The sequence below is a fragment of the Nyctereutes procyonoides genome, unplaced genomic scaffold (assembly GCF_905146905.1).
Source record: "Nyctereutes procyonoides isolate TBG_1078 unplaced genomic scaffold, NYPRO_anot_genome, whole genome shotgun sequence".
In the NCBI taxonomy this organism is placed as follows: Eukaryota; Metazoa; Chordata; class Mammalia; order Carnivora; family Canidae; genus Nyctereutes; species Nyctereutes procyonoides.
The window spans coordinates 39,742,974-39,769,171 of NW_026575139.1; the positions used below are offsets into that span (position 1 = coordinate 39,742,974).

General features: G+C 33.1%; 1 protein-coding gene across 12 annotated transcripts in view; it reads right to left on the minus strand.

The window, feature by feature from the left end:
• AP5M1 (adaptor related protein complex 5 subunit mu 1) overlaps positions 1 to 26,198 on the minus strand; it is a 52,080-nt gene that overhangs the window by 17,297 nt on the left and 8,585 nt on the right. For 4 of the 12 annotated variants that reach the window (XM_055304187.1, XM_055304188.1, XM_055304189.1 and 1 more), the window contains exons 3-9: positions 23,499 to 23,726; positions 22,723 to 22,862; positions 21,936 to 22,021; positions 21,726 to 21,844; positions 18,765 to 18,861; positions 7,721 to 16,277; positions 4,875 to 5,023 (exon numbers count right to left, since the gene is read on the minus strand). In XM_055304187.1, coding sequence (XP_055160162.1) covers positions 16,192 to 16,277; positions 18,765 to 18,861; positions 21,726 to 21,844; positions 21,936 to 22,021; positions 22,723 to 22,862; positions 23,499 to 23,726 — 756 coding nt within the window. In that variant the 3' untranslated portion in view covers positions 4,875 to 5,023; positions 7,721 to 16,191. Of the gene's footprint in view, positions 1 to 4,874; positions 5,024 to 7,720; positions 16,278 to 18,764; positions 18,862 to 18,904; positions 18,962 to 21,725; positions 21,845 to 21,935; positions 22,022 to 22,722; positions 22,863 to 23,498; positions 23,727 to 26,198 lie in introns of those variants that run through there. The other 8 variants (XM_055304194.1, XM_055304193.1, XM_055304191.1 and 5 more) reach the window with 7 other exon arrangements.

Sequence of the window (26,198 nt, forward strand, 5' to 3'; positions counted from 1 at the left end):
CCAATCAAGAAACTTCCATAAGGGAAAGATTTTTATAACTCCACAATTTGCTTTCCTAACCATGAGTCCTGTGATCATTGTCACCACCATCACATTTTCCTATTATTAACAATTTGTCTCTTCTCTTTTCCCAAAATTATGTGCCCACAGATGATAAAATTTGGCTTATAACATTTGTTTTATATGTACAATGGAAATATAGAAGGTAATAGGGACTCTATAGATCATCTAGTCATCTTGCCTTATTCCCACATTTTTTGGATGAAGAAACTGACATAAGTGATATAGTCATGGGGTGCCTGGGTGGCTCAGTTGGTTAAGAGTCTGCCTTAGGCTCAGGTCATGATCTTGACCCAGTCTAACTCCCTGCTCAGCGAGGAGTCTGCTTCTCCCTCTGCCCCTCCCCTCTGCTAGAGCATGCTCTCTCTCTTAAGTATATAGGAAATCTTTAAAAAGAAAATAAGTGATATAGTCATGATTGTATAGTCACCAGCACTGCCTTTTGTTTTAGTTTTGGGATAGAAAAGTCTTGTGATTTTATAAAAAGATTTGAAAACTTGTCGTAATCAAGATACAAGCTCTCATAAGCTTTGAGTCCTAATGCTCCATTTGCAATCTTGAGGTAATGACATGGACTGTCTTTGTATCAGATGGACCATGTGAGTAAGATAAGCAGAGTGTGGTGGATATGGTGTGATCTGAAAGGTGGTATGAAGGCCCTAAACCCAAGATACAGAACACTCTGTCAGAAATTGCACCTTTGGTCTTTGTGCTAAGCTCTACTCACTCTGGATTCCTATTTGAAAAGCGAATCCTCTGAATGGTGGAACACACAAGGTTCCTAATACTTTAGACATATAAACTTTGGAAGCAATCCCAGAAATCTAGGATCACAGTAGCACTGAGATTCTAGGTTTGGGGAAGGAACAGAGTGGAAACCAGGAATGTGCTTAAAGATGGAGCAAACAAGCTGAGAGCCTGCTGCCAACTGAAGGCCAGCTCTGAGTTTCTTCTCCAGGTAATTGGGTTAGAAAAAAAAAAAAAAGACTTTATATAGTGTTAATGGTGGGATATGATGCAGAACTAATCATGTTGTACAATAGCCCTGGGAAGCAGTGACACACAATTATTTAACAATTGTTAATTTTACTAATTAACCCTTGGCTCTCCTCACTAAATGAATACTGATGAACATGTAAAGATTGGTGCAGAACATCTTTGCATGTTTTCTTCAGTTGATGTACCTGGCACAAAACAAAGCATGTTTTGTAGGTTGAGATGAAATGAAAGTATGCTGTCATGTGTTGAAGGCAGGGTCATCACTTCCTGATGTAGGTAGGCATTGTCTGTAAAGAAGCGTAAACACAATAATAAAACTGCCAAACATTGGACTGCTTTTTATTGCCATGTGCCAACAATCCTAAATAATGTTAGTGCAAAGCAATCCTCTCCAAAACTGTCTCTTTTTAGTCTAAATTCTAAATAATTACTGATTATTGAGTTGAAAAAAATGTAAATTTCAGATTAGTACATTTTGATAACTTATCCTTTAATAAACAATGCATCTTATATGTAAGTTAATTTGGAGGATTTCCGATTATACCATCGGCCCCCACACATGGACTTGGCTGTGTTCATTCCTTTCCACAGTAAGAGCAGTTGAGGATTGTTAAAGTCTGCTCTGAAAGCAATGTCTGCCTCCAAACTTTGTGGTACAACATAATCATGTGTTTAAAGAATATATTTGAAATTAATAATTTAGCATAGTGATTTTAAAGATTAAAAACAGAACTTGAGTCACTTTGATCCAGTCATTCTGGGAAGTTTTTATTACAACAGTGAGACAGCATGCTAAATCTGAAGTGTGAACTTTTTGTTTGAGCAGTGTAAATCTTATTTCAAACATCAAATCTTTTACTAAATTTGAATAATATTTTTTATTATTAATCATTTGTTTTAAACTAAAGAATAACTTCAGGAAATAGAATGCTACATCAGTGGTATGACTTAGCTGTTTAAATTGTACCTTTTGCAGATGTGTTGATTCTATTAAAATCATATCATTACCATAAAGCGATTATGCATTACTGTTACCACTATGTAAGTATAAATTCGCCCTTTTACAATACATTTATTTATAAGTATTAGTATTTTTTATGTGATATGTAATAAATATTTCATTTTATATATTTTTTCACTGGCATGATTATTAAGCCAGTAAAATAACTCCCAAAATATCCATAATTTTCACTATCTGCACTTCTTTTCTGGACATCATTCTCATTCCTTTCATGATTATCACTGAAAATAATTTTGTCACATGGAGGTGATAGGTATTAAAAATAATCCACTCTGGGTGTCAAATACTCTAGCATGCCACTAATATCTACACTGATTCTACACTGAGATCTTCAACCAGGATCTCTAGTAACTAGTTGCAGCTTTGCAAATAGGCTTTCCACCGTGGTTGATTTTTCCAGTGATTACTAAGCCAATGAGCCATATAAGTACAATTTGAGTTCCATTTTTAACTTCATCAGAAGAAAGGCATTCATATTATTACAATTACTTTGTCTTTACTGGTTAAATTAACATTCAACTATTGAGATTGCTGTGCAATAAACGATATTATTTTACCTACTGCGTGTTCAAAGTAGTCTTGTCACAGTAACAGCATGCTAGCTTGAAAAGCCTTATAACAAATAGGTAAATACATGTCTCTTGTGAATTAAAAGGGGGTAATTATGTCAGCCTTACTACATTTGTGGGTGAATAGCTAAAAATAATTGAAGTAAAAATGTCAGGTAATATTTAACATTAAATACAAATAATCACAAGATTGTTATAAGAATGACCGATAAAACGTAATTTTTAGTTTCTCTTGATAGCATATTCAAATTAAAATATGAAAACACATGCATAAATACTCTTTTATTTCCCCTTCATTTTAGACAGTCTCAGTCCTATACACTACAGGTTCAATTGCTGCAATTTTCCTGTCAAAATAGATCTTTGCTATAAAGACCCTCAATTATTATTTTTACTTAAAAAATTTATCTTTATGCCTTAATCAAACAAAACTCAAATACTGACATTGAAAATATTTTGGCTTCCTAGAAACATGTAAATTATGCTGTATAGGATGTGCTTATTACTGAGATGCTTTTAAAAACAAACACCCAAACTTGCAACAGAACTTCAAAGTAGTCTCTTTTGCTAACTACTTATTGCATTAAGTCTGTCATTGTACCAATCTTCCTAGAAATTCCTTTTTGTGAATGGCCTTCAAATCATGTGACATATCCTTCCAAATATTTGATTTCTTAAAAATTAAGTCCCATGAATATATAAGACAGTTGATTAAGCTAGATAAAGTGGGTTTTATTTAAAGAGAAGAGGTAATCATAAAGTTCATTTTTCTTCTGTTGCTTCTAAATTAGCTTTGAAGGCTTTTGCAAAGACAGGTCCCCTCATTATTTTTCTAGCTATGATGGATTCACTAGAATCATCTCTAGAGGAGACTAATTTGAAAGACAATACGTATTTGAATACATAAGCTGGTAGAGTTAGTGAAGTGAGTCTCATTTAAAAAAAATAGTCAAACAGATTCTAATGGCTTTTGATGTAAAGCAATGATTGGTGGCATAACTAAGTTCACTGTGTTTTAGCAAGAATGAACTGCTTAAAGTTAGAAGTCACCAGAGAACTGTAGATTAATGACACTATTTTGCATATATAATTATTCCTAACCTTATTCCAAAAATGATTTTAGGAAACCAACAATAAAGGATTTAATGACAATAAAGATCAGTTAATAAAGATCAATATAATAGGATAGGGTAGTATAACAAAATAAAAAATAGATACATAAAAACAAAGAGAAAATAGAGGATAGTAAAAGGAATACAAAGACAATAACAAAAATATATTTAAAAAGTTCTAAAAAAAGGTCAAATAAATGTCAACATTTCAGCTCTTAGTTTTTAATTACCAAAGCAGAGAGAGGAAAATTACTTGTTACAAGAATGTATGTGTGTGTGTCAGTTCATTTACTGTGTGCATATAAGGAGAAACAGTGAGGTTGGTTACCTTAACTAGATGAAAATCTACATCTGACTTTGACACTAACACAAACTTTTGATTTCTCTGTGCTGCAGTAAATGTGGGAATCTTTTTTTAATTATTTTTTTTAAATGTGGGAAATTCAATATGCTGCTTTTCTCTATTTTGCTAGTATATTACCAAAAAAAGATTGGAATAGAAATAATTGTGACCTACTTCCAGTTCAGAAGTCACGAAGAGAAACAGCTGACATTATTCAAGGGTGAGTCAAAAGGAATGAATGAACACCACTACTTTCTCTGTATATGTGCTATGTCATTTAATTCATATACCAATTTTATGAGGTTAAGACTCCTAGTTTACAAATGAGAATCTTGGGCCCAAGGTTGACTTACAGAGATGGCATTTGAACTGTGTCTGCCTAACCCAGAAGCCAGAGTATATGCTCCGCAGACTACACTGCTTATTAGCTACTCTGAGGACTTCATTGAAAAACTATCTTGAGTAGCATAATGAAGAGTTATTTCTAATTTTGATTCCCTGTCAAACTTTGATTTTCAAAATACCCCCAAATAATTTTTGTGCACTCATCTGCATTTCCACCTGTTTGCCATATACTACCTGAACTATTCTTTATTCAATCTTTCTTTATATACGTTCATTTTCAATTTATTTTTTAAATTTAATTTTAATTCCTTATAGTTAATACTGTTATATACTCATTAATTTAAATTTAAGGAGGAAACTTTATATCACTATTAAAAATGTAAAATCAGTACGTTTGGTAGAAATAGAAATATAAAGAGAAATACCTGTTAGTAGCCGTGGGTTCTTGCAGCCCCTAGGAAGCTCTCAGGCGCCACCAACTGGGCATCGCGATGGAACCCTCCTATGCAGGCCTGGGAAGTTAGCAAGGCCCTCCCTCCTTATGTGTAGGGGAGTGGTCTTCAGCAGGAGTTCCCTGAGGGCCACAAAAGCCTCGAGTTATCCTGCCATTCACTTTTCCACTTTTAGACAACAGAGAGGCTTGGCTGGCATTGTGGTTGAGACTCAGACCTGGGGAAGATGAAGGAGTATGCCCACCTGCTATTAGAACTCTGCAGCTGCAGCTTAGGGTACTTTATTCAAGAACTAATTTGGGCAAAAGGGCCAGTAAAACAAAACAAAATGTCCGTGTTTTGTAGGGGAAAGAACAAATGGGTTTCAACCCTTTTTAGCATTACTAAGATTTAAGCGCTATCGTTTTCTTTTCCAGGAAGCTAAATTTGACAACTCGGTGTTTTATCAAATCAATAAATCAAGCAATTAGACATTACAAAAATTATGTTATCAACTAACTCATTTTTTTATTATTTATAGGAAAAAGTGTTTCAAGAAAATCCCACAGATAACAGCTAGTACTTAAAGCATTTCTCTACCTTTTATATTCAAAATTCTAGGAAAGCAAGCACTTAATCTTTACATTTTTTCCTGTACTCAATGTCACATAGGTCACATTAATGTGTGTTTCAGAATATTCTGGATATATTCATTTCCTTACCAGACATCAGATTCAGGTTTAATCAGTGATTCATCTAATGAAGAAATGACTTTCACATGTAACAGTTATGAAAGGCACAGACTACATCTTGGATGACATACAGAAAAGCCTTCCAGAATTAAGCTCTATTAAAGGTTTGTGGGCTATTACTGTATTTGTTCAATGTTCCTGTGTATGGATTTTATTTTCATTCAATCTAGCTTTTGGCAGATGACTCATAATATGAATTTGAATGTCTTTCCATGAATGATGAATTATTAAACTTTAGTAACTTTTATAAACTTTACTAAAGTTTAATAATTCATCATGAATCGCTGAATTTTATTCTAGAAATCAATATTGCACTGTATGTTAACTAAAATTTAAATAAAAATAAATAACCCCCTACTCAATTCTACAGCCGTTTTAATTCCAAGGATTTAGTTAAGCAGTGGAATAGGCATTCCTGTATATGGTATAAGCTGAACATTCAAAACCCAGGCCAGTGACACCTAGCTGGCTCAGTCAGTAGAGCATGAGACTCTTAATTTTGAGGTTGTGAGCTCTAGCCCCATGTTGGGTATAGAGCTTACTTATAAAAACAAGAACAAAAAAAACTCCACCAAGGTCAAATGGACAACTCATAATTTTGATAATCTGAAGCTATAACCATCTAATTATAGGCAGAGAGAGTTGCATGAAAAGGCCATTCTTAACTTTTGATCCACAAGAGAAAGAACATTGATTGAAATACTTATGCAGGGAATTTGGTATCATTCAATACAATAATCCTATGGAGCTAGGAGGAAAGAGAAGATCACAGAAGTAATTTTTTCAGGACCACCCAGCTTATAAGTGGCAGGTTTTGAAATCAGCTGTGTAGGACTTTAAAGATTGTGTATTTCCTCTACACCACTCTGCCTTTATGGTTAATGGATATGTTCAAAATAACCACTTGGAATTCTTGGATACTAGTGACTATTTCATCAGTATATGGGAACCACTGAAAGCTATGGCTTTATGGGATGAGAGGTGTCATAGTCTATCAGGTCATATTATATTGAACAAAATCAGGATCAAATCTGGTGAATAGTGGGGAACTCACAAAGCTATCGTAGAATGAGTTCCAGAAAGGATTTCTAAGGGAGCGCCAAGTGCTTTAAGATTCACTGAAGCATAACTGCAAAGAATGTGTCCTATGATGGGCAGCAACTGCAGGCCTCAGCTGTTGCTGGTCTAACAGGCTGGGCCAAAGCTCCACATAGTAAGCTGAAGAAGTGTCACAAATAGGTGACAATTTCTCTGAATAGTGCTAAGATGGTAATCACAGGGCAGAAATCACCTGTGCTGAATGTGGACTGAACCACTGTTTGCACAATGAACATTTTATACACACATGCAAAACCATAATCACTCAAACATCATTGATTTGTTTCAGGTGGAAAGACAATCTGCTTTATTATGTATTTAACATTTTGCTACTTCACTGAATCAAGACTAAGCTTCTTTTGTTTCTGGTGGTACTGGGAATACAAAGATGGGAAGATAAATGTCATTATCCTCAAGAAGTTCAGAGTATTGACGTGGGAGGTAGGGGAAAGGTTTGTAAACTAATAGGTGAGACTAGTGCTTGAGAGCTTATATTTTTGTTTTACTTACTTATACCCGTTTATGTGTACATGTATATATACTCAAATGAAATAAGGCTAATAATATGTTCCAAAGGTAGAAGTTCTACTGTGGGTGAATTAGAGAAAACTTTAGTTCATCAACTATGTATAACATGTATTACCCCATCAAGTTACAGAAGTTCTTCACATATACTCTTTGTAATCCTACTTACACATCATTCTATTTTGTTCATTGGTCATACAGAAGCACATTTCATACTAGCACATGTGAATATGCATAAAAATTATCAAGGCAGGGGAGAAGGGGAGATAGAATGGAGGTAGATTTAGTATGCAGAAATGCTTTTATATTTGTAGGTTAGGGTGGAAGTTAAATATAGCAATAATTATTTTCCTTACAAATTTGTATTTATCTACCTATCCAAATCTCAAACATCTGGAACCAAAAAAACATTCCATGTATATACTATGTTAGATGTTCAGGTTTCTGGAATTTTGTCAGACACACCTGCACAGATATGATGTTGCCCTTGGGATGCCCTTCTGTCCTGTTTGCCTGGTGAACGTCAACCATCACTTCTTTAAACAATTTCTGTAATTAACAAATGTATAGAAGTAGTCTTCCATATTATAATGCTAATAAATTGGGTGCCTGTGTGGCTCAGTGTCTAACTTTGGCTCAGGTCATGATCCCAGCTGGGATCGAGTCCCACTTCAGGCTCCCTCCTCAGTGGGGAGCCTACTTCTTCCTCTCCTGCTTACCCTGCTTGTGCTCTCACTCCTTCTGTCAAATAAATAAATAAAGTCTTTTAAAAAACACAACAGCAATGCTAACACATTGTGAAAGTTATAAGGTACCACTTAAAATCAGATGCTACTTCTTTTTTGTCTTTGTGTCTAGTTCTAGAGTGACATATAATAAGAGTACAATACAATAAAGTTCAACATTGAGTTTTTATTGACTAAATTAAGGTCTCCATTTCAACTAGATTACTCAGCAGTTTTTATTTTCAAGTCATAACTTATGTTCAATTGTGTTTAGGCCTTTAATATAAAATAAAATGCCATGTTCTCTTGGGAATCCCTGGGTGGCTCAGTGGTTTGATGCCTGCCTTTGGCCCAGGGCGTGATCCGGAGTCCAGGATCAAGTCCCACATCGGGCTACCTGCATGGAGCCTACTTCTTCCTCTGCCTGTGTCTCTGCCTCTCTCTCCGTGTTTCTCATGAATAAATAAAACCTAAATAAATTAAAATAAATAAAACAATAAAATGGCAAGCGCTTTTACTAGGAGGAAATACATATTATGAATATGAAGCCACTGATATCTACATAAGTCAAAAAGTCCTCTTGCCACTATTAATTAAGCTATGCACATTACAAAACACTTTTCCTGGTTACTTCCTTAGCAAAAGCAGAGCTAGACATTTGGCATTTGCTGGCATTTGCTTTATTATAAAAAAAATTTTTTTTAAGATCAAAGACAAAGATAGTACTTCAGGAAAATCTTAAAATATTCACTTTAAATATAAACCTCTGTACAGTAATTCATAAGTTTTAAGTAGTTTTTATCAATTTTTCTGGACTTTAAAGTATCAAATATATAATACTCTGTAAATATATGTGTTACAGAAATGGTAAGTAATAAAATATCTAAAAGGTTCTCAACAGCCTACAGCATGGGCTAATATCCTTTGCTAATTGTGACAGATAAATTTTTAGTCTGAGATGTAGAAGACTGACAACCTACCCTTTTGGTGAAACCAAGAAAATAGTTCTTTAAAAATCAGTCCATCCGTAAGAGACTGAAGAATACTGAATTGCACTCATTAATACTTATTAAGAGACGAAGTAAAATATGGTACTTGAATCCCCGTTAAGTACTATACTTTCCCAACTTCTAAAACATAATAGTGATTAAATTGTTCATTTTAGGTGAAAACTAAAATTATTTCTGAACTTTTATTAATTTCCCATTTTACCAGTACATATAATGCTTCTTACATTTTTAAATGTCAGATTGACATGTTATCATTTGCTGTCTCAGCTGTTCTCAACTTGGTTTTATGAAGTAGTTCAAGACTGTAGCTCACACAAGTGCTCACACTGATGCTACTTCTCATGCACATATTATGTATTGTTACACACTAACTTCACAGCTATTTCATTTTTTGTTTGATTGTTTTGAGCCCATTATTCCCTACGCATTGTTGTTTCTGGGAGGAAAGTTTTATCAAGCATTTGGAAGTAATTGGAAGGTATATTCAAATAAATGAGTCTTTTCTAATGGGATATATTTCTTAGATGAAAATCTTCAAAAGAGAAAGTACTTAAGACTGATACTTAAATATTTTGAAGACAGTTCAGTTATTTTGAATATTTTGAAGATAACTGTCAGTTATCTTTCTAAAATGTACACGACTCATTTTTACTCTCATGCACTACACTAGTCCAGAGAATAGCAGGTTGAAGATGCAACAAATATTCTTTGAACACTTCAATAAACACTATGTAAACAGTCACTTTAATAATGTTGCCTTTGTTAATACAAAACTGGGTGCATTTTTTCCTTGTCTCTGGCTGAGCCATGACTAGCTGAGTAGCAACAGCAGAGTGCTGAAAGAATTTTTCAACAGCAATTTGCTTGTTCTAATTTACTTTTCAAGGTTGATGATCAGGATCATTATGTTGCTTGCAAAAAAATCTATTTCTATTAATTTGACCCAGTCATTCCCCTTGTTCTCATCATGTTTAGTTTCCCTGGCAGCTTTAAGTGAATCAGAGGTGCTACTGGCACTCCAGTTCTATAGTTTCTATACTAAATGAACTCCTATACCCTTTAGGAATAGAACTGTTGTACCTGTTGAGAAAGTATGAGTACACTGAAATGAAGGACTCAATAAAACCTCTGCTTTTTGCTCAACTAGAAATGCTATTTCTAGCTAGCAGACCTACATATCAATAACATAACCATTATCTGTTCAATTCTTTAAAGAAATTCTAAGCCTTGTTTTTTAACTTGAACACAGCATCACTTGTCAAGATCAATACATAGAACTTGTATATAAATTTAAAATTTTACATGATGCATACTGAAAAAGGCTTTATATCAAATGTATAATATCCTAAGAATGTAATGTAACTTGAAATAATCAAGTTATCTTCTATATCTCCAATATATTTCAAAATAGCTAAATGTTTTCCTGATTTCCTTTCTGTGAGAGAATATGAATTATTAGTTTCAATGTGTATAGTTCCAACATTTAAAGAGCCTGAACTAATAAGTGATTTGGAAATTTCAATGGTAATATTCTTCATACTAAACACAACTATAAAAAACTGACAAAAGGAACTCTTGCTTCAATCACTGACAAATTAACAAAGCTAACAATATAAGTAAAATAGATTACACTTAATGCAGACTATGCTTCTAAAAGGGAAAAACAACCACAGGGTTTAAATATAGTCATTAATTATCTCTTCATAGCCTGTAGAGGGCACTCAAGTCCTTTGAAAGAAAAAGTAAAAATTGTGAGAGGGATAATAATTTATTTTTCATTTTTATTATTAGTAGTATGTTAACTAAGCAGTATTGTTTTTATAGATACTATCATTTAAAAAGAAGACATGGATTTAATGTTTAATGGATTATTAAGATGTACAAATTTCCACATCTTGCTAGAAAAAACAATTCAGCAGGTGGTTTTCAACCCAGGGTACTTGTTAATCTGTAAATGCTGTGCATCATACATTAGCACCACACTGTAAACAATTACTCAGATTAGTCAGGGTCTAGAGAAATCAATCTGGACTTCAGAGTAAACTAGTAATATAAGGTATTGTCTGCTCCAAGCTATATATAGACAATAATACTATCAACTCCACTTTGAGTTGTTAATTTTCATTTTAATGAACCTCTCTACTGCTATTAATAAACATGTTTGAAGAGAAGATATTGGACTTTAAATATTCTTCCTTTGACATGATATACAAACATTTCATAGGGAAACCCAGAGATAAACATATACATTACACAAATACATGCGCATATATGTATACATACATTTTACGTAGATTCTCTGATAGCGTATTTCAAGATATATTGCAACAGTTATTAACTAAATATGGACTCCACAGAGTAATTATTAAAAATACTAGTTTCTTACCAACATTACCAAGGGAATCCTGCCCTTTTATCCTAAATCTTTTTCTGCTTCTCAGTTTTGCTTTGGTATATGTGCTACCCAAGGGAGCTCAGCACATCAATTTTGCTTTGTTTAAGTAACTTGCTATCAGAAGATATTGACAGATTGGTTACTAAATTGAAACTAGACTGGTTTGGCACCAACATGAATTAGATGTGTACAAGTCATTGTTTCAATTTAGAAATTGGATCACAGAATGTTTGAGACCCAAAAAAAGTGTGTAAATCATCCAAATATGAACTTGCATTCCAAACTGCTACTAGAAGAATGAATTATAAAGCAGTTAAAAAAACACCATCAGTAATAATAAAATTAATAATAATTTAATATTTTAAATCTTTTTTTGTTAAAAAATCATTGTTTCTTTTTTTAAGAGTCAGTCTTGAAATATATTTGAGAAATAAATCTCCAAATCTGCTATCTTGGAAGTGAATACTGATGCTGATGTTGATAGTAGTTTTAAAAAGTAAATTATTTGAGAAGCCTAGCATAACACAAATCTTAAAATTTTTTCCTTAAAATATTGTGCCAAATTCTGTAAAATATTTTGAAGTTTAAAGTTATGGAGAAGAGGTACTCAAGAAAAAGGCAGAAAAGATAGTAATCAGTACAGTGGGAAGTCATTATTTTGATAATTTAAATTGTATTATTTTTGTAATGACATCATTTATCTTTCTTTACGGAAATAAATGCCATTATCCTGAAAAAGAATGTGAGTATTCTTATGATGGCGATATAACAATCCCTTTTTCCTCAAGGAAGAACAAAGTTAACAAATAAAGCTTTGAAACCACAAATCTTAAGATGAATAATTATGTATTACAATATGTGTTCCCCGTTGGAATTCTTTACCACATAGCATGACATTTTTTAATGGGGGGAGGGCGGGGAGAAACCATGCAGTTTAATAAAATAGAAGCATTTTCTCAACCTAAGTTGTAGCCACTGCTTTGATTTTTTAGTTTATCTCAGGGCCAGTAAGTACACACTCCAGTACATGAAACAAAACGAGAAGATAAACTTAGAATGTAGTCTTTGTTTCTTCTTTCTTCAAAGCCTATGTTTCCTAAAATCATTGTTCGTCAAAGCAAAAAGAAATGTTTGTTCTATTACGTAAGAAATAAACTTCATTTGGTATTCAATTGACTTTCTAACTTAGCAGACAGGACTTTACATCTTCAAATACTGAAAATAAATTGCATTCTTGGCCCTTGCTTTAAAAGGTTAGAGAGAATAAACGCACACCCTGGTAGTGTTCTAGTGATCTCCCTAATCTCAGTTGCACTTTGTCAGAACGAGGTAACTGGTAGTTAAGTGAAATACCCTAGATCAAAGGGGGATTAATCACCAACTGAATCCTTGCTGAATAAACCTGTCATTCAAGAAAATTATTTCCACTGAACTTAGCAGAGGATTGAAGGTATTTGCATAACAGGGACCAACGTACTTCAGCCAGGTTAAAAGGTTCAGAATTCATCCCATGTTTAGCTTTTTGCCTCCTTTTCCTTTCAGCAGCCGGGTACAATGGTTTCTAATCTGATAATACAGCTAACTATCTAAATGATGTCAGAACAGGAAAGTATTGCAAAGTTTGGATGAGGGATGGATCAATTTCACTTTCAGTAACTCCTAAATCTGATTTGCTGGAATTTAAGATGTAATCCTAAAAAAGTCCCTTAAACCTGAGGACTGTTTATTAACATCCCTTTTCTGACCTTTGTCTTAGAAACAACCATTCTGCTATGGCAGCAGTCCCTGCAGAGGCTCTGGATGATAACTCGGCCTACCTACCTCTCACGGGTGGTACAGGAGTCTATGAATGTCTATAAAGCAGTATGACATACTATAATAAAAAAATAAAAGAAAAATATTAGTTGTTACTGCGTATAAAATTGTGCTTTGAAAGACCTTGAAAATCACACAATGTATAAAAACCATAATTTTAACTCAGAAATACTGAGTTCATGTGAAAAAATTGAAGTTTATGAGATAGACTATTGTTTAATGAAAGAAACTTTTTACACAAGTAATTTTCTTGAGAATTCCTGACAAGGCTATTTACTTCAAACCTGACATTCGAATCAATTATTCAAAAAGGAAAAATAAAAAGTGCCCACCACTGTAAGGGTATATTACATTATGCTATAAGAGTATTGTTAGCTTTAAAAAGTTTTAAAAATATTGTTTAGTAAAAAAATGAAGGATTTTATGAAAATCATGAACCACTTTTTTTATAGAGTACATTCTCAGAAATTTAACACTTTTTGTACCTTTTCGGTTTACTGGAGAATAATTACCCTCTATGATCGACATCAGATTTCATAATCATATTTTGGCACTAAAAGGGAATTTAGCAATTTTGCATCTAGAGTATGTCTGACACCATCCAAATCTTTAACTGGAAGTAGATGCTCATATTCACCACAAATGCAAAGCATCTTTCAAGTTAAAAAATGCAAAGAATAGTTATCAAAGAAAATGAATAAAATCCATAGTGAGATAATTTTTTAGAAAATGATTGAAGTTTTAACCCAAGAAAGGACTCTTAGAGTGTCTTATAGCTTAGAATAAGAACATGTCAATCACGATTAAGCTTCTGGAATCGGAATCCCTTTGAAATGCAGCTGTTTCTTCTTTAATTGTGGCAGCGGACTCTGAAGAAAAGAAAGGTCCAGCCTTAAAGATGAGTAAGGAATACAAAATAGCTCAGGATTAGTTGTGGAGTTCAAAGGTCGCTAATTACACTAAGGAGTTCCCAGACACAGGGAAAACATTAAACAGGTCACCTACCAAACGGGAAACAGACTTTGTCTTCAGAAATTATCCTGAAGTGACAGGTTTCTAGACAAAATCAAAAGCATCACAGTGTGACCAGCTGATCTCAACAGGATGAAAACATGAGTTGGTTTTAGTTCTGTAGCGTTATGTTAGAATGGAATGGCAACAGATGGCATCAGGTTCTCCTCCACCGTACACTTTTCCAGTACTCCCTAGATTTTCCTCAGGCTTCTAGAAATGTCAAATCAAAGATTCACTGGTTTTTCTGATTGCTTATAAAAAAAAAAAGTTTTCCCTAGGGGATTATTATACTGAGTATCTGTGTACTTATTAGATAAATGCCTCTTGCCTGCCTTCGTGTACTTTACTCAACATTTATATGATCAAGATGTCCAAATGGCTCCATTAATATTAACATAAGTTAAACGTTAAGCTTCCCTTGAATTTAAGAGAGATCAAATAACTTAAGCAAAATGGTTTTTTTCTTCTTTCAAAAGGAAAGCCTTTACTACTGATTATCTATGATTAAGCCAGAATAATAAGTTAAAGTCCTGGTCAGGCAGTTATTCTACTTTCTTTGTTACTTGGGATAATTTTGAACATAGAGCATTCTGCCATGATAATGCCTTGCAGAAAATGAGAATTTATAATGAGACTGACCTTAATTAAAAAATCATATTTCAAATCCTAAACTCATATGCAATATCCCTTCAAACTAGCATAGCTCTCTTTCAAGGAGTTAGAAGCTTTTTCTAAGCTTTTGCTTAGGAGACTCATTAAAAAATAGAAACCAAGAGATAATTTAATTGAATATTAATCTGCAATGCATATTTTTTATAACGCTTTTAATTCTGTTCTGTAAAAAGGAACCTGACATGGATGAAGTCTGGAGGATCTCAAGATTTCATCTTTTCTTGAATGGTCACTTAAAGTCCAACTGGACAAGGAACTGCTTTCAAACAGAATGACACATATAATTTGTAAAGACAGAATAAAAAATATGATTGGGTGGTTCCTAAAGAAATCAAGAGAATGCTAATAAGAAAGTAGGGGTGACAAATTTAAAGGAAATAGGCTATACAAAACTGAAAGAAGATTAAGCAATACTCTCTACCCAGAGAACAGCTTTGATATTTTTACCTGAATTCATTAAGAATTTTCATATGACAAACATGAAAATCAGTATTATACCTAAATTTATCTTTAAAAATTTGCGCTGCAGGCATTAAGTGATCAAAAAAAACTATGCTCATTTTCTGAAAGTATCCCATCCTTCTTAGTATGCTGACATCCTGAGCAAAATGTCACTGTGGCAGATTAATAAGCTTACCTGAAAAATAACTCTAGAACAGAGATAAACACCTTGAATAGAATTATGCAGATTCTTTATTAGTCAATAAGATAGTTCTGATTAAGAACAGGTTACTATTTAAACAATATTCTTTTGTTTTCATTGACTGTTTTTTTTCCTCCAAGAGATTTACAGTGGTTTCTGGTATTCCACAATAATCCATTGTACTAGGAACTTAACTACTCAGGTTTGAAAGAGCAAAGAGTTTTTATCTTGCACATCTATCTTTCTATCTACAATCTATCAGAAGTGGCTGTTTGCAGCTCCACATTGAGAAAAGAGCCTGAGCCCATATCCAGGAAGGCTCAGTGGAGAAAGAATGTTACAACTGATTAGCTATGTCTGCCGCAGGAGCAGGAAAGTTTGTATGGTAGGGTGACCCAGGACTAGTTTAAAATAAGCTTAAAGTGAATCACTACTGTTTTATGCTCTGAATCACATTTGAGTAAAATCAAAGGGTAACAAAATAGGAAACATAGTCTTTAAAATGTTCCTTCAAACTATGTCAGGCTAAAAACATTAAGCAAGAGTATTTTTATAATTAAATCAAAGACTTTTTTCATTCATAGGTTATATGCATATACATTAAAAATAAAAGACGAATGATTTAAGCACTATTATATAAATTCTATTTAAATATGAATTAATTACAGTAATAATGACCCATATGTTACTACTGGTGCAGGAGCTTTAGAATTCCAGATGTAATAGTCAGAAGAAATTAGTTTCCGGTCTATAAAAAAAAGGAAATAAATGGTAAGACTGTATTAGCTTAATAAAAATTCAATGAGTGAGCAGAGTCATATTTTAAAATGCGGAACACAATTATTTCAAGAAAGGCAATACTTTGAAATATTCATTTTAATTTCACGTCATCAAGGCATTATACTTTTTACAACTTTAAAAATATGGGTTTATTAAATATTTAAATCTATCCTTGAGCTTATTTATGCCAAACTTATGCAAATATCCCTCATTTATTCCACTTCTATCAAATTTTCTCATGGTTTCCTTTAAATTGTTTCATATGGACCATTACATCAACTAAAAAAACTTAAAAAATTTTTCATTGGTTTCCAATTCTGTGACTTCTCTTCACCATGGTCCTCATTCTGATCTTGCTGTTCTTTATCTATTCAAAGTTTTAGAGATAGAAATAAACATCCCACTTTCTGGTAATATTTTTTAAAAGTTGCTTCAATGGTTTCTTAAAGTTCTGATCAAAGTTAAGCCTTTTGTTTTAACAGCTTTGTAGCTTTGGACAAATGACAACTTCTTTGAACTAAAGTTTTCTGATATGTAAATTTGAGCTAATAATGCTCATTTGGAGCTAGACCCATGTAAATTCTGATTATTACACACATCTGTAAATACCTGTAAATATCTAATTCTGCCTTTTCTATCTTTCTTCTTCATGCTTTTCTTCATAATGAAAAAGAGGTAGGATGTATTACCTTGTTATTTATTTATTCAGTCTAAGAACCTAGTAACATTGAAAAGCAATACAGCATACTGGTTAAGTGGGCACACTCCAGAGCCAGACTGCTTGGTTTGATTCCCAGTCTTGCCATTTACTAGCTATGTGACCCTAATCCCTCTATTCCATCAGCATCCTCATCTGTAAAATGGAGATAACAATTCTCACACACGGTGCTGCGAGGATTAATAAGTTAATACACATAAAATATTTAGAATTGTGCCTGGCACAAGGTAAACAATAAATGTTACTTATTATTTAAATTAACATCAATATTGGCATTAATATTTTCAGAATTAAATTGTATATTATGAAAATAGATTGTATTGTCAAGATGATGGTAAAATAAAGATCTTAAATAGTTGCACAAAGTGGCAGTCACGTTCTGAAACTAACGGAGGAAGGAAATAAAAGACTGGCCATAATTATGCATTTAAAATGACCTCTTTTATTCAATATATTAATATTTTATATTAATTTACATTAAAATATAAACATTTTATATTTAAGAGGTAGATTACTGAAACATCCCATTCTGTATTATGCTGAGAACTGCTACAATTTGTTCAGTTAATAAGATACTCAAAATATTTTAGACATATCTAAAGAGACAATAGATCTCCCATAGACAATCTAAAATATTGGTCTGTTTGCATTCAGTATCCCATTGATAGAATCCAAAATTTTTGCATTTAGACAAAACCACTGGTTTGTCTAAATTGATATAACTATATCATGCCTTCATTAAAAAAAATGCATTATGAAGACTCTTCTATGTATATGCATTTCTTTAAAATATGACACAAAAAATGATGAAAAAAAGAAATCCTAAGGAAGAATATGACTTATTCTGATTATATTACATAGAAATTACTTTTGCCCTTCACAAGTAATTACTTAGAATTCTATAGTTCCGAGTTCTGTAATTCTTCTAAACTTTCAAGTACAAAGTCTTATCTTATTCTACCTATTCTGGGACTCTAATCCTTTTTTTTTTTATTTTTTTAGTTTTTTTTTAAAGATTTTGTTTATTTATTCATGAGAGACACACAGAGAGAGAGGCAGAGACACAGGCAGAGGGAGAAGCAGGCTCCATGCAGGGAGCCTGATGTGGGGCTTGATCCCAGGACTGCAGGATCACACCGTGGGCCTAAGGCAGGCGCTAAACCACTGAGCCACCCAGAGATCCCCCTGGGACTCTAATCCTTAAAGAAACATTTATCTAGGGGCGCCTGGGCCCCAGTCAGAAGAACATGTGACTCTTGACCTTGGGGTCATGGGTTTGAGCCCCATGTTAGGTGTAGGGATTACTTAAATCTTAAGAGTTCTGCTTATGTTTAACTAACTTAACCTCATTTTAGCTACTTTTCTGTTTTATGCTTCCATAAATATTTGATGTGAATTAAATAATTCTGAATTCATTTATAAATTGCTTTGTATCCCTGTGTTTTCATATACAGTATATATATGTTTACTTATAACCAACAAACTCACTGAAGGCTAAAAACCTTCTTTCTATTGCCCTATTTATAAAATGGAGAGAGTGCTAAATAATGCTCATTTACTGCAGCATTTGCTAAAAATATTCAAAATTTTAAATAATAATATTATGATCAGGTCAGAATTTTTATAAACTGGAATTATTCTCTGATTTCTTTCTGTTACATTTTAATTTTATCTTAGGTAATAACTGCAGAGCACCATTTTAACTACCTCAAGTTAGTTTGAATCTATACAACTTACATGTACTTATTTTTGGTTTTCCTGATGCAAAAACTTGAACTGAATGCTGATCCGCATAACAACCAGTGAGTGTATAATCTAAGATCTTAAAATGAAGCTAGAAAAAAGAAGAGAAACATACCAAATTAAGGTGATTATTTGATAAAAGTGATGGCCTAACAACCAGTGAGTGTAAAATCTAAGATCTTAAAATGAAGCTAGAAAAAAGAAGAGAAACATACCAAATTGAGGCGATTATTTGATAAGTGATGGCCACATTTTTTCCTTTGACACTTTAGGAATTTATTTCACATAGTTCACAAAATAAAAATGTCTCTATGTATACATACATACATACATACATACATACATAACACCTTTTCCCCTTTGCATTAGGACTATTTCTTTGTAGGGTTGTCATTATGAAATGCTTAACATCCACCAGATACTTCACTAATATGGACTCTAATGTATATTGCAAAGCATCCCTTATTTACAAAGGGCACTGAGGTTCAGAGATGGAACAATTAGCATCCTGAATGTAAGTAGCAGAGCTGGCATATGAACTCAAACTCAACTGACAAGAAAAGCTGGTGCCTCTTCCTCTAGGGTGTCTGGTATTCTGTATATTCTCGTCTATCTCTAAGGCTATATGATTGTGATCTATCTCAGATCATAATTCTTTTACAGTCAGAAATGTAGATACTTCCTAGCAAAACACAAGAATGCAATTATTAAAATTGAAACAGTTTGTTTCATGTTTGGGAGGAATGAGATGTTCTGCTTAATCTTCCAAAAACTGAAATTCAATTTTTATAGAACTAAGCTTAGAAATCATCCTTTGTCTCACCTGTAAAACCTTTCTAAAATGTTATTCATATTTGGGATTTAACTGATAATGTGGCATCATCAGTATAAATGCCGATTATTATATTGTGCTATTGTAGAAAGGGCCATTAGTACCTTCTCTGAAGGCAGAGTAGTGGGGTGCCTGAGTCACAATGAAATTCACATGAACAATCAAAGGTCTGTGTCTTATCGAGTGAGCTCAAGTCTCCTTTTGCTGTGGTTCTCATTTTTACTGCGAAAAGCTCCTGATTTTGCAATATCCTGCTATCTTTTCTATACTTCTTCCACTTCTCATCCCTTCAAATTTCTCCCATTTCCTAACTTTCTCCTTTTCATTGCCAAACTAACTGATCTACATACATAGGATGTAAATTTTCCAATCTTCTAAGCAATTTTTTTCCTATTGCAACTCATTTTATCTCTAATAGAAAAGGGCTTTTGCTTGCTTGTTTAGTAGAATTCTGGATTCTGGAAGTTATACCAAGATGGATTTCCACAAAACTAGATATTATAAAAAAAGTTATAATCCCTGTCTTTGTAAGACCTATGGTGTAGTAACATTTCACATTTTTTCTGAAAAAATATCTGGAAGTAGGAATCTTTATAATAATCCTTGAAAAAAAGTTTGTGGATATAGCTAAAGCCAAGATAGAAGAAATGAATATCACTAATCTACTTCTGACTTCACTACTATTTCCTCTAATTGTTTTTATATATAGATTTCAATGTCTCTGATTTCTCTACCATTCTACCTAAGTTTTCCTCCTCCTTTTCTGATCACTCCTTCAATTCCTCTCATTGGGTCTTCAAAATTATCCGCTTATTTTCACTTTTTCTGATGTTATTCATTTCTACTACCTCTACTATTTTTTCTCCACAGGTAACTTCTAAATTCTTATAAACTGTTGAATTTTCTCTTGAGAATCATGCTCTAGGTTTTTAGCTACCTACTAGACACTTACATTAGGATATGTTGCTATCACCAGCAACATCTATGATATGGAGCCCACTTCCTCCTAACTTTCTCCATATTAGTACTTTCCCTAAGTATATTCATCCATCAGCAAATATTTATGTGGTAGGTAATCAACTAGGTGTTGATGATAAAAATAATGAATGAATGACACTCATATGGTCTCTGCCCTCTTGAAACTTCAAGTCTGATTTAAGCTACTTTTTTTCCCTTAAATCTTGGACTTAAAACCATTTTTTATTTCTATATTTAATTAGTGACCAATGCTTTACTTTTATCACAACTTCTCCAACAGTCTTTCTTTTCTCTTTCTTTCTTTCTTTCTTTCTTTCTTTCTTTCTTTCTTTCTTTCTTTCTTCATCCTAAGCATCATTAACTTACTACCTTTCATTAGGAATCAAGGTTTTTGGTTTTTTTTCTACTCACTTTCTCACATTCATTCCAAATTGATCTTCATAAAGTACTATTTTCTGAAAGACCACTTCCATACTAAAAAAAACTATAACATTTTCTAACAAAGGAATATAAGTCAGAATGCAAACCCTCCAAAGCTACAATCTAGATCTAAATCACTTATCCAGTCTGATGTATTACTACTATTTCTAGCACTGGTTCCTAAGTGTGCCTGTTATCCTTCATTCTTTTAAGTCATTTATTTACCTATATAAATGTTGGTCAATCTTCAAAGTTTCATTTTCATGCTTATCTGGTCTCAGAGTTTTGCTTAAACTCCTACCTCTTACTGCAAAGGTTTCCTGGACCACATTGATCAGAAGTACTCACTATTTCCTTCAAATACCAAAAGCAACACTGATCAATTACTAACACTCATCAGTGGAAAATCTCTAGAGGGCAAGGGCTAATCTTATATTTTCTGTATACAAATCTTGAATGTAATAACTAAGAGCTGGGTAGGTAGAACTTGGTTAATTTGATGTGCTAAGGTTATAACTGTTTTATTTTAAAATTGTTAAAGTATTAAGTGAAATAGAAAGTGACTAATACTAAACAAAAAGAAATCTCACAAAAATCTAAAAAAAAGAGCACAGACAAAAAGTCCCCCCACAAAAAAACAGCTAGAAAACATCAAAAATCAATTAGATATAGGCCACTTAAAAACAAAAGATTTCTAATGTAGTGAGCCACATAAATGTATTTACCTTTAAATATGCTGTACCTCCAATGCAAATCTCATCAAATGGCTGCTTCTCATGACTCTTAGCTCCAAAAGTTACGGTTCCAGAAAGACTAATTTCCATGGATTTGGGGAACTTTTGTCCTAAAAACACAAAGGTACCAGGTAACTATTTTAAAGTAAGTAGATTTTACAACAGATGAATGAGAAAAAAAGTCAATAAATAAAAGCTCACCAATAATCCAGATCAATAAACTTTTCTCTCGAAATACTTCAAGCTGGCCAAAACTAACTTTGGATTCCACATGTGTGATGGGACCTCTTTAAAAAAGAAAAGGATACAACGGAGAGAAAAAGTGATCATAGAGGAGTTTTTAAGAGACCTAAGTTAAATCTAGCTAGTGTTATTTAATAGGACAGCATAAAAGCAAATCCGAATTCAAGTTTGCAGACTAAAGCAGAGCAAATAACGAATATTATATCTCTAAAAACACCAGAAACACACATATTTTTGGTGATATTATACATTTCATTAACTTTAAAGACAATTATAAAATCATATAGAACATATTAATTCAGTTATATGGATTGACACATTAAAATTATGATTTTACTCTATCTTTAAGCATCCTATGGAAAGAACTATGCTGCAGAACAAATTTAAAAGCACAACTGATAAGGAAGTAATCTTATGGTATCATTGGCTTAATTCACCAGGTAGCTGATAGTTGAGTTTGACTTGTATGTAGAGCACAGAGAAACTGCTAGAAATAAAGCAAACAATGAAATAATCCCTCAAAGAAGCTACATTGACTTAGGTTTATATTTACTAATAAGTTTAACTAGAAAAGGTAAAGAGAGCATTTTTATGGCTGATTTTTGGTTCAGAATCAGCATTCATTTGAATAAAACAAAATTTTTAGATCTTAAAAATAAAGTAAAAAAACAAATAATTTACTGTAGGGAGGTGGGAATGTACTAAGAAAGGGAGAAATCATGGCACCACATTATTTTATTCCTACCTATTATAGAAAGGTATATGAGCTTCACAGAATTCAAAATTATTTTTCACACTTTCATGAAGTTTTAAGTTAACTGTTATTTTTACTTTTATTTCTTCCTCTTTCATTTGATAAAAACCCAAAATTGGTGGGACTGGGACCTGGAAACAAACATAAACAAATTTTTGTACAATTCTCAGGTGATTGGGTGCAAAATACCAATAATGCTTGAGAAAAAGGCCCTGCAGTACTGTAGTCATTGTGTACAGATTACTCCACACTCTTTCGATAAAAGATGAGGGAGCCATTATCATTCTAAAGGCAAGGATTTTTCCTCCTGTTTCCAGAGATCAGAAAGATACCTGACATTTACCCTCATTTGCTCATTCAGGTTCCCCTCCTCTAGGTTGGGAGGAATGTCTGACACAGCACTTATTCAACAAACAATACCTATTAATAATATTATATAGTCGTAACCACAGTTGCCTGGGATTACGGGTATCTATGTTCATAATCCAAACCTGACTAAATTATACCAAGATCTATCCTGTGACCATGGAGTCCTTATTAGGCAACATTAAAAAATCCCATAACTTTGAAAACCATTCAATGCTGTTACTAACACCAGAGAGAAGAGGTATCCTTTTTAAGACCTAAATCTTCATCTTCATTCATTAATTATTATCTGGTAAATAATGAAAAGTTCTCATGTGGGCTAAAAGTGTGAATGATTTACTTACAATAGAATTCATAAGCATGAAGATTCACAAAGTCTCAACTTTTCCAAGGTTGTTTACCTGAGAGGTGTAGTAGCATAAGTTGAATGACTCTAAAGGAGGAGTGAATGGAAATTTGTAAGGTCCGCTAAATGCAGAATCATCCATTGCATCAATGCTACTAGAAGTCAAAATGGCAGAATCAAGAGAAGTCACACAAGGATGAACTAGAATATCCTGAAGTGGAGACCCATTGGTAGGGAGACTCAAGCTGATGGTAACATTTGGCATAATTCCTTCTAAATCACACTGCAATAGAAACAGAAACAGATATTACCAAGATCTTAGATGCAGCACTTTTCAGAAATTTCCATGGATTTCTGCTTTGAGGTTGTAACAGATAGATATGGTGATATCTCATACTTATCTGTGAATTCTGGCTTCTCCAGACTAAAAGCATTAGTGACTGTCTCTGGAAGGTGGCAGCTTAGATCAGAAACTTTGTTCTCTTAACTCCTTTTACAGTTGGTATGAGCTTCTCAGAATTCAAAATTATTTTTCACATCTTCATGAAGTTTTAAATTAACTGTTGTTTCTGGTAAGCCCTAAGTCCTATATTAAATATCTTTACTCTCTTAAACCCTGTAATGGCTTTTTCTGACCCAAATGGCTTTTCCTGACCCAACAAATTGACACTTGTCTGTTCATGGTAATCAGGTTCTTCCTTTCAACCTCAGCTCTAACCTGACATTTACCTCTATTAAAGCACCCAATTAAAACTAGCCCATTGGGCCATATAAGGCTTATTGACATATTTTGTTTGACAAAATTTGTTTGACAAATTGACACTTGTCTGTTCATGGTAATCAGGTTCTTCCTTTCTACCTCAACTCTAACTTGACCTTTACCTCTATTAAAGCACCCAATTAAAACTAGCCAATTGGGCCATATAAGGCTTATTGACATGTTTTGTTTTGTACACTTGAACAAATATTTTAAGAGTTAATAGAAACTCAGCAGGTAGGATTGGCTCCAGATGCAAGCAGCTATTTCCACTACCATGTACATGGCATGCATCACGTAATAACTGCTTACCTCCTCTATAGGTGTTTGTGCCCTGTTTGTTTCTCTCTTGAAGCTTTAAGTTCTTTGAAAGCAAGAATTGTTACATTTTTCTTATTATTTCTAGTACCTGGCACATTGCTATGCACAAGAGACATTCAAAGAAATGTTTACTGAATGGGTATCTTCTTCTTCTAATTGTGGATTCTACCTTTGTTTTCCATTCTAATGTGACGTTTTACTTTCTTATGTTTTATTTACTACTTGACATATGCGTGAATTCAAGAATATACGTTATACAACGTAAGCACTTAGAGAAAAGGCAGGCACTATGAACAATACCTGGTTTTAATACTTCATAAAGATTTTTGGGTAACAGTTACAATACTATCACATTTGAAAATATAAATGTCCTATTACCTTACCTCAAAACTTAAAAACAGCTTAGTGTTTTGAGTTTTAAACCATCACTCTCTATATGTGAACTAGCAAGAACAAAGAAACATTTTGTTTCTTGATATTTTAGGGAAATAATAAAATGAGCAAATCTTATTAGAAAATACTATTACAATGCTTATATATTCAGTTTATATTTATTAAATTAGCCTAATATTCTTAGAGGGATTGGAAAATTGCAACCAGTAAGGAAACCACCAATGAATTATCTGCTACCTAATCATTTAAAATAGCAGATCATCCGTCATTTACTATAGAATGCAGACTTTCTTTCTAGATGAGACCTGGGTACTACCCTTTAAGGCAATCTGACATATGTAAATCTGGACTTTTAACTAGAAATTATAAAAACAGAAAGGACCTAGGAACTTTCCTGATTTTAAAAATGAAAAAGACTAAAAATTTTGACTTTTCCAAAGACAAAGAATTAGCGGTAGAGTAAGGATTAGAACTTCAGTCCACTGAATTTTGGTTCACTAGGTTTTCTACTAGGAACATTAAATGAAAATAATTATTTCCATTTATAATAGGCTTTATAATAAAACTTTAAATAATAAGCCCCTGAATAAATTTTTTTAAAGATTTTATATATTTATTCATGAGAGGCACAGAGAGAGGGGCAGAGACATAGGCAGCAGGACTCGATCCTGACACTGGGATCACAACCTGAGCCAAAGGCAGACAACCAATGAGCCCCCTGAAGAACTTTTAAAAAAAATGTTTGGCTAAAAGATGTACTAGGTTTGGCTAAAAGATGTACTATTTACATGCAAGTTTAAAGAAACATTTAGGGGAACCTGGGTGGCTCAGTTGGTTAAGCATCTACCTTCAGTTCAGGTCATGATCCCAGGATCCTGGAATTGAGCCCCACTTTGAGCTCCCTGCTCAGTGAGGAGTCTGTTTCTTCCTCTCCCTCTTGCCCCACCCCACTTATGCTCTCTCAAAAATAAATAAAATCTTAAAAAAAAAATTTAGTGCATGGATTAAGGCATACTCCCCCTTTTTATTTTTAGAAGTTTTTTAAAGAAGATTCTCCATCATGATAATTTGTATAGAAACCAATCCAAAATTTCCATAAGTAATAAACTAGGGTCAGCCTATCAATGAGCTGAGATATTTAAATACCATATTAATTACTAGCAAATTATATATAACATATTCCCTATATATTGCCACAGAATAAGAAAACAAAAATGGTGAATTTTCCTTTTATTTTACAGAATTATGGGAAAGGATTCTCCTACTTTAAGATTTATAAATGAC